This window comes from Carya illinoinensis, chromosome 11 (genome assembly GCF_018687715.1).
Source record: "Carya illinoinensis cultivar Pawnee chromosome 11, C.illinoinensisPawnee_v1, whole genome shotgun sequence".
Lineage (NCBI taxonomy): Eukaryota > Viridiplantae > Streptophyta > Magnoliopsida > Fagales > Juglandaceae > Carya > Carya illinoinensis.
The window spans coordinates 11,172,125-11,182,285 of record NC_056762.1 but is presented as its reverse complement, the minus strand read 5'-3'; the positions used below and the strand labels follow the sequence as shown (position 1 = coordinate 11,182,285).

Here is a 10,161-nt window from a genome sequence, read left to right as displayed (position 1 = left end):
GTATTTTGATCTTTTAATAAAATGCATGTTTAGAAAAACAAAAAAGAAAAAAAGAACAGTTAAACAATAGATTGGCAACTCAAAGTTTTTAATTTAAGTGGTGGCGAAATTGTAAGGGCTGAAACCTTAAGTGTAAAAGGGTGTTAAGTATGGGGATTCATTATAATTTCTTTATTAATACTAATCAATTTCAATTGCTACCATCTTTCTTGTTTGTTAACCCTCTAGCTAAAGTTACTAAACATCATAGACTATATTTTTTAATTGACCAACACGAGCAGCATGGTGGCCTTGTGGCGAGCCGTATAAACCAAATGTCTAAATTCTCTTGGCACCATTGGACGGGGAGAATTTTTCCTTGAATTACTTGGGATGCACTCTCAGAAAACTTCACCCCAAAGATTAGTCAAAACTCCTTCCCAAGTCACAGGTTTCGAGTTTGAGGATTACTTCTGCAGCTCATCAATCTGAAGAATTGATGGCAAAAGAAAGTAAAACACCGTACAAGTAACCACTTGAACATGTTATGTTGTACAAAGTCAGTATTGTGGGAAGGTAATTTGTAATAAGAAAGACTCCTAAGAATTTTGTAGTGCAGATTTTATGGTTGATGGCAACGAAAAAGAAGGAATACGAAATAAATTATTTTATTATTTTGGTTCAGTTAAAACATAATCTAAGGAGAAGAAAGATTATTACAAGAATCACTATAAGAACAAATAATTCTACAGCTTGCAGAATCCACCAAACCTGTTTACCTAATACATATAAACTTTCTAATCTGTAAAAAATGATTCTCTTTTAAGACACTATGATGGGGAAAAAAATTAAGAAAAGGAAAACATCCTATTAAAGTCAAAATTTTCTGCTTCTGAGACTACAATGATGCTATCACAGATCGAGAATTCATCATGGGGAAGATCGCATATATAATCAGTAGCAAATTTTAACTTATGAGACAATCTTGGAGATATGGGTGGCTTTGATTTATGTACCGTTCCCATAGAGGCTTATACCTGCCAATGGCCAACTTTAGCCATGGTTTCATGTTTCCATTGAAGTGAATTACTGCTGCGCTCTCAATCAAACGGTTGTCGATGTTCAAATCATATCCTAGCCCTAACACATGCCATCTCCGATCAAGTGGCTCGGTGAGACCATAAAAAGTTAGAAGGCCGGCGGGAAGGGTGCCTAGTTTCCATAGTGTCCCGTCAGTGTTCTGCTCCTGCCAGTGATGATACCGGGCAGTCACGTTTGCTTTCCTCCATGCAATCAAATCAAAGACATTCATACCAAATGCCCATCCACATGTTTGTGGATCAAAATTTGAGCTGATGATTGAGTTTGAGAAGTTGAGATACTTGTAATAACGATGAAAGGCTTCAAGACAAGTTTCCACTGCTCCATTCACATTTCCATGCAAATCCAACGAAAAAAGTGGCGTCAGATCCTTCTGGACCACGACATCATCATCGAGAAAAACTACCTTCTCTAGCTGTGGATAGATCTCTGGAATGTAAAACCGAAGGTGATTCAGCAAAGAAAGGTACTTTGGGTTCCGCAGCTTCAGCTCAATGTTTAAACGTTCAGCTCCTCCAAAATAGTAGGCCCATGAATTTGCATCAAGGAGTTGTTTCACAATGGGGGCATATGACGCATTTAACCAAGAAAAATCCTCAACGTTCTGCACATCTATGGCAGACCCCTTGAAGTCGTTGCTAAGGAACCAAGCCTGCATTGCTCCATAGTTGACTCCATTGGTGACAATATGGAAGACCAATTGCTTCGGATGATCAGCGTTGGAGATAGTGGAATTCACAACTACAGAGGTAGCCACTACATTATCTGAAAAGATACAGAAATGGTATAGATTGTTGTCTGTAAGTCGAGGAGAGTTTCTCTTGTCATCTGCGAGTTCTTGCAGAGATTGCTTTTTGTGCCAGTCAGCTATGAGTTTAACATTTACACAATGAAGACTCTTGGGTATTGCTTCAGATGCCAGTTGCCCAAACACCGTGCTTTGAACGGTTGCTGCATTTGCACGCTCTTCAAGGGCTTGGATATGAGATTTCATTGTCATTATTGTTGTTGCAATGTCATAATGGGCATCCTGTGCCTTAAAAATGAGAGATGATAGGCTTTTAATTATTGGCTCTGCTTCCTCTAATGTGATGGGCTCCCCCCTCATGGCAGCTTTGGAAAGCAAAAGCTGGCAGGTTCTGATTTTTGAGCTCAGTTCCCAAGCAAGGTGAAGGTTATTGTGCTCTTTGGCAATAATGACATAAGCCTTGGCAAGTGTCATTTGCTCAGCTAATTGCCTAGGAAACGAGGTAGCACTTAATATTTGTTCAGTAAAGTTCCAATCCTTATGGGCAGCTTGTTCAATTCTTGCATTTCTCTCCTGGCAAAGGGAGGTCACATGCCAAGTCAAACAACAAATACGAAAAGCAATCGACCATATAATATTTGCAGCAATACAGTCAATTCATCGTACGAAACAATATATTAAAAAAAGCAAATACGCTGAAAGGGAATGGACCCTAAAAGCTCAGCCTTTCCATAAGCCAATCAAACTAAGAAAATATATACCATGGAGCAATAGAAATCATCATCCCACTAAAAGCAATCTTATGAAAATTACAATCAAAGTACAAATTAACAGAATGAAATATAGATTTGAAGTTTTTATCTGCATGTGATGATTTTAGGCAACCCAAGATCAATTGTGCCAGCCCTTCATCTTTTTTCATGTTTCATTTTCTGGTGGAGATCTCTTCTCTTCATACCAATGAGAACTAAGGTACATTCTATTTTGTTGTAATGCCTCAAGCAAACATTACCAAATCTAGTTATAAGTTGATAATAAATATCTTGGTGTATAATTGTTTGGCTTGAATGGAACTTACTAATCGATAAAGAATTCTGTAAAAGGTGTCTTGGTTTTAGATATCGGAAAGGCTCACAAATTTCCATCTCAAAGCTGACAGATGTTTACATGTATATTCTTGATATATGAGCAAACCATAGAAGCAAAGGTTATTGACCATACTAATGTTTATATTGGGCACAGACTTTCATTTGTTGCCACTAGCCAAGGCAGTGGCAACAGTGGTGGCAGTTCATTGACAATGCTGGGAGAGTTAGATAGATGATGGTAGCGACGGTAATGGAAGTGACAAAATGGTGACAATAGTCAATAGCTGCCAAAAGATTGTGGGTGGTGTGGTGGCAATGCTAGTGACAAAGAGCCAAGTATTTTATATATATATATTTTTTTTGTCTGCTTCCTACTTTCCTCTCATTTTTTCCCTCCCCATTCACTATGTTCAGCTTTTCCAATAGGACTGAAAATATGAATTCAATCTTCCAAGATCAATAGTAATTTCAATGTTTTGTGGCACCACAAACACATGATTCAAAGCTCCATGTTGATTCCACTACTTCTCACTAAACCAAAAACTATCAGTATTGATACCAAAAGCGGTGAACCAGATACTACTACAGTAAACCAATTCACATAAGAAACTATTAAAGAAATCTTTAGTTTTATTTGGCATCCTTCTAGGCAGAAAAATAGAAAACTGCTGATACTCAGCAGGCACACATATCTTAGCTAGTACTCTCACTTGTAACTTAATGAGGTTTCGCGAAAATGATAATTTATTGGAGAAGCCAGGTCAGAAAGTCTACATAACATACTGTAACGCCCCAATGGAAGACCCAAACCACATGACCTATACTTCAAAAGGACTAATCAATGATACAATTGGAGCCTCATTAGAACCTTATAAAGAGTAAGAACTTCTCATTTCCAAGCAACATGGGATCTCATACACTACCTACGTCTATCCTTATCATATGGGGTATCTCAATCTCTCCCTCTTAAATTCCCAACGTTCTCATCGGGCACTTCCATCGTAGGTGGCACGACTGAAGTCCCACATTTATGTTGTGATGGGCTCTAATACCATTTGTTGATACCATTTGTAATGTCCCAATGAAAAGCCCAAACCACATGGCCTATACTCTAAAAGGACTAGTTAATGATACAATTAGAGCCCCATTGGAACCTTATAAAGAGCAAGAACTTCTTCTTCCCAAAAAATATGAAATCTCATACACCACCTATCATTATCCTTATCATATGGGGTATCATGCATACCATGCAAAATATATAACAGTAAATATGGCCTAAAAGAGCAGAATAACATGTACCACAGTATAAACATTTTGTTTGCATTGATAATAGCTTCTTAGTTTTATGCTAAAGAGAAACTATAAACCTATATTCAGAAATCAGAAATGATATTTCCAGGAGTTCCATATATATATATATATATTCCAACAATCTGTAATTAAAATATTGAAGTTAGTACTATGAACAATTTTAAAATCAATTGTTTCATTTGGAAACAAGAAGTTTAGAAATTGGATAATAAATGCCTATGAATGGGACATGTAATCTGGAGCATGGTTCCTAGGATCAGGTAGCAATGGTTTTTCTTAATAGAATAGTTCTAGCAGATAATAGTATATGAGGAGAATTCTAATCAAATGGGCACTAGATTTATCATTTGTGCAACATTACTACAAGTTATTACTACCGAGACTTATGGTACAGAGATCGCATGAGCAAAGTCAGAATAAAATCTCCTTTGAGCACCTTTGAAGTTGACTAAAAAACTAGCAATTAATATTAAAATCCTCAACAGATGTCTTTATATATTTTCCACCATTCCTCCACCAACAATCTGGAGTAAAGCTATCATCAATCTTTTCACTTTAGTAATTTTTTTTTAATAAGTTTTTCACATAAGTAGTAATTAATGACATCCTGCCATCAATATTCTTGTAAAGTTGGCAGAGCATGAGTTTCATGCAGCATCTCACGTTCAGCAGAACAAGAAAATATCAACCCTTAATTGTAAAATTACAAAACAAAAGTATGGCATCGAAAATCCATTTTTCAAAAATCAATTCATATTAACAAATAAACATTAAAAAGTAACATCAACTTGAATTAAGAATAAAACATACATTGAACAATAAAATCCACAAATTATGACCTTGGATTAGAACCAAGGTTTTGAAGGGAAGCTACTCCAATATCACATTAGCCCCTATGGTGCTGATAATTCTGAAGTATAATGTGAATGTATTAATGAACCTTAGTGAAGGTGATGAAACTCACATTAAGGGCTGCAAAAGTCATGTATTCAAAGTATTGATGCATTAAAGAGTAAAGTACACAAGCAAGATATATGAAAATTAAATAGTTAGGACCTTTCTATCCCATGTGTTTAGAGAAATATTTCCAAGTATTAGACCCTTTTCGGGTACAGTAAAAAAGAGGAAAGGTAATTGAGTAACTTGATTTGTCACCCAACATGCTAGATCCATATTTGAGAATATAATGCAAAACATATAGCACCAGAGAGTTGGTCAAATTGTTGGGAAAAGAAATCTTAGCTCTATCACTCTACAGTTTATGAGTATTGCAACTTTGCATAGTTATTTTGGGTCATGTATAATCATACAACCTTGTCAACAGGATCTCCTACGACGTATATCCGTTTTAGGACAATGATAGCTGCTCAATTGCTATTGTCAACAACGTATTAAATCATTGAAGCTTAGTCATTAGATTTCTTCTCTCCAAAACAAAAATTTAAGGGAAATCGCCAATATGGTTTTCAAAAGAGATTCCACATAATTAGAAGGAATAATTTGTAGGACTTTTAAAGAGAGTCAGTTTTTTTAGAAATTCAACCAAAGTATGAAATAGGAAAGTTTGCAATGACATTTCAAGAACTCCTACAAAAGCCGCATGAAGACTGTAGTTGTGATAATTTGGAGGTAAAGACAATAACCTACTGAGAAAAGCCTCAAGAGGTGAACAGGATCAATGTTAGCCTTGTGCTCTTATATAGATCAAATAAGCCCATATTTATGCAATGGATTAAACAGGCAAGTCAAAGATAAGGGATTCTCTTCCTGCTTACAGAAACCAAAGACCTTTTCCACTATCTTGATATATTGGTTAGATTAATGTATCAATGAAAGAGAAGAAAGACATCCAGTGCTCCAGATTGCTTTATTTTCTAAATAAATATATCCAGCCAACTACTACTAACAGAAATGCCAAGAATGGCAGTCAATGTAATCACTTTAGTTACTACGTGATTCAGTTTGTCTCCTCAACTCAAATCGATGCCATCTTCCAAAACAATTTTTTGGTCACAATACAATTTTGATCCCTGAAATGTGTCAGTTCTCACTTGTAGCTGAACTATAGATTTTGACAAATAAAACAGATGTTTAGAAAAGCCTATCAAAGAAATGCAACAGTCTGTCCAAACAAGCCTTCATCCAAGAAACGTAAAGCTCCTGGTTGCCTGTTGATTTTATATTTGTGCTGGCACATTATTGAAGCGTCAAAGTAACTTGTTGTTCCTTCATTAGTATAGACCAGTCCACTCAACAGAGGACTCCTCTATTCTATAAGTTTAGGACCAGTTAAATATAACTGTAAAATGATGCCCTAAACAGAGACAAATCACAGTTGCTTTAACAAGACCGTGTTACATATTTATCAGTTAGGATGGAAGTTTCCAAGAACTGAAAACTTGTACGCTATGTCGCAATCAACTATAATCTCCTAACTTCTAAATTGACAGCTTGGTAACAACAACTTGCATAGCTGATATGTCAATGGGACTACTTCCATCAGTTTTCAGTCCCATATAAGCAGAACTTTTTGCATTTGTAATTGTGAGTTAGGATCACATCTGACCTTGCACAATGCACTTTAATATGATCCGGGCGAAAACACTGCACCATTTCTATAAGTACACACAAAATTAATGTGACATCCCAGCATTAATTGCTGCTTGCAACTCATTGTAAAACACACCACTGACACAAACGACCAGGCCTTAAGAGATTGAAATACGTAGGATCAGGACTGTAATATAACGAATTGCACAGTAACATTTATATTAAAAAATTAAGCTTGTCAACCGACGTGAAGAACTTATTTTTGATAAGTAAACCATCGAAAAGAACTCAAAATGGGATTCATATGCAATGACTACATACGTGACAACTAAAATACCTGCTATGAACTTTAAGTTTTTTTTTAAGCATGCCATGAACGTCGATTTAAATGCCCATAAAATGGTTAAAACATTCAATTCGGCGTACTCCAAGGCCTAAATTATCGAAAATTCGAAAAAGAAAAGAAAAACCCGATTTTCGATTGCAATATTTATCTTAAGGACAGTATCAAAACTCAGATATCAATTCAAACCACATATTTTTGCAAGTATATCAAATCCAACAGTTCCAGAATCAAATGGGTATCATAAAAGAGAACTAAAATCACCAACGTAGAGCCACTAAATCCAAGTAACGCATGGGACAAGGACAAATGAACAATATAGCAACCTCAGGGTCATCTGTATCCTTACCAAAGCCGGCTTTTCTACCAGATCTTCGCGCTGATTATGATGAACCACAAACAAAACGAGGCCTGCAACAGCGAACAACCCAAGAAGCGCCCAGATCCAATACGAAAACCTCCTTCGAACTTGGCGCCGGTACTCGGCCGGCCGCCGCCGCATCTTCCGCGGACTTCTTCCACAATTCACAACCAAATTAAGTATCCGCACCGACAAATATTTCAGATTCAATCAAAAAGCCATCAAGTTTTGGCTCACTCGGGTCAGACACCACATCAATAATTCAAATTGACCCATATCCAGATTCAATCAACAACCTACTAAAACAAGAACTCTCAGCATAGCACCCTAGTTTTGGCTCACTTGGATCGACTCCAAATTTTAGTACATGAACGACGAACTCGCTGTATGGCATATACAAATACACTCTAACGTGAAACAATCAAGAACTGAAGAGAGTGACAGCTATTAGAATCTTTAGGTTATTTGGGAATTGAATAACGAAAACGAAAACGAAAACACCAGGACTGATGATGGTGATCTGTGAGTGCGCGTGTGTATATGGAGAAACTTGGGAAGAGAGCAAAGAATTTCCCAAAAGGGCTTTTGAACGTGAAATTGAAGCTCCGAGCAATGAGTGAGGTGCCTGGCGAGGGAAACGAAAAGAAAAGGAAAGAAACTAACAAAGGTAAAGGGCGGCACATGAAACCATGTGATATCCGTCTCATGTTTAAGGGCGTATAGGATTTTCCTCCCAAGAAGAGACTTGGAATTTACTTGGTGAAACCTTTTGTTTTTTTAACTAAAATAATCTTATGCTAACCAAATATCTATATATAATATATATATTTTGAGAATTATTCTATTCTCAATTTCAATAGTCAACTGACTCAACTCGATCATATCGTCTACCTCGTTTAAATGATAAGATTTAATTTATAATATTTAAATTTTAAAATTTATCTTCAAAATCAAATTACATCATGTAAAAAATTTATTAGATATGTTTTACATATCGATTTAAGAATATAATTTTTTATTTATTTATGGTTTTCTTCCAAAATCTTTTTTTTTTATATATACATTTGGAGAGGGATATTTCGAACCCAATACCTTAATTTTAAAGGTTTGTGAGTTATACCAATCAAGTCACAGACATTTGACAAAGAGTCTTCTATTTTTGTTTTTTTATGCAAGTTGCTAGATATAATTTTAAGGTGTTCAAATTCTGTACACTCATTTTAAAAAATAATAAAATTTATTATTAAAAAATTAATTTTTTTTTATATAAATTTTATATTTATCTATTTTTTTAAAAGAAGTATGCTCGACTTGTAAACAAATCGTTTATATATATATATATATAGTTTGCAAAAACCTACTCGTAAATCTTGAATATTATGGTGACAAGAAAAGGATAAAAATACTCAGAATATTTTACACTAGAAAGTTTGAGATGGAGAGAATCCGTACGTGCTCGAAAGCATTTGAAATGGTTTTTATTATTCTATTTATTAATTCCAAATATCTTTCATAACATATGATCTCGTTGTTTGTTTTCCATTTTTATGGGCTAAATGCCACATCAAAATTGGCCAACTCTCCTATTACATGGTGTTGTTGACTCTTAATGACTTTGTGGAAGATTTCAAGCTTCTAAAATAATATTAGGTTTCTCCCATTTTGCGAGTCATAAAAGATAAGTTTAGTATATCTATTAGTTCTATGCAAAATAAAAAATTAGAACAGTTTCAGATACAAAAAGATTACATAAAGTAAATCTACAATTTGATATATTTTCATAAAATCTGTTAAATTTATTTTATAATAAAAATAACTTTATAATCTAACTTACTATATCAAACCACATCAGTTTGTAGGTTTATTTTTATATAATCTTGTTACGGATAAAGTATTCTCCATAAAGAGTAGTGCTACTCTGCTGCTTGAGTAGCAACGCTTATTGTTATCACTTTCGTATTTTGAATTTTTTTTAATTTTTTTCATATTTTTTTAACATATTTAAATATTTTTTAAAAAAAAATATAACATTATATTTAAAATTACTTACTTAATCATTAGGTATAGAAAAAAAATTTGTCGAGTAGTCAACTAGAGCAATAAGTCTAGGGCACCATAGTAGCTTTTTTCCTTACACAAAAAATACATGTTTGTTTTTATCAAAATTAGTTCGTTTATTAACCCAAATTTATATGAATCGAATTCGAAACAACTATTAGCTAGGCTACAATCGAGAGAGAGAGAGAGAGAGAGAGTCACCTTTTTTTAACAGCTTTCGGGTCCAAGAAATTCAAATACAAAAGGACACATTGATGCACAATATATAGGTAAAATAACTGTGGTAAAATATTATATTGGGTTGCCACCCAGATGTTTGTTATAGGAACAGACAATGCCATTTAATGGGCTCCCCATTCTCTGACTGCACATCACATGTAATTGTTATAAGGTGTACAAAATAGGATGCAAAACCCCTCACTTCTTCTGCACATTAATGAATGTGTATCTGGCCTACTCATTACCAGCTTGTGTTTCTTTATAAATTCATAAATAAAAAAACATTTTCTATTATTGGGCTAGGCGGCAATGACTAGAAGTGCTGTAAAGAGCTTCGAGGTTGGGTTTAGGGGATGATTTATGGGAAGTGGAAGCTGCCCTCACTACAACAATTTGAGGTTTT

The 10,161-nt window shown here is 34.8% G+C and overlaps 1 protein-coding gene across 1 annotated transcript; it reads right to left on the bottom strand.

The window, feature by feature from the left end:
• Positions 1-628: 628 nt before the first annotated feature.
• Positions 629-8,239, bottom strand: LOC122281507 (hexosyltransferase GAUT11). The gene is made up of 2 exons (XM_043093035.1): positions 7,470-8,239; positions 629-2,401 (listed from the first exon to the last, which is right to left on the bottom strand). Exons 1-2 carry the CDS (start codon positions 7,620-7,622, stop codon positions 947-949), a joined length of 1,608 nt encoding a protein of 535 aa, XP_042948969.1. The 5' UTR covers positions 7,623-8,239; the 3' UTR covers positions 629-946.
• Between the last annotated feature and the right edge of the window lie 1,922 nt (positions 8,240-10,161).

What these genes read in the sequence shown, in the direction of transcription:
- LOC122281507 (XM_043093035.1), bottom strand. Translation starts at nt 7,622, where the DNA reads ATGCGGCGGCGGCCGGCCGAGTACCGGCGCCAAGTTCGAAGGAGGTTT. An exon ending in TGGTAGAAAAGCCGGCTTTG is followed by an intron (nt 2,402 to 7,469) that starts GTAAGGATACAG and finishes TCCCTTTGCCAG; the next exon opens with GAGAGAAATGCAAGAATTGA.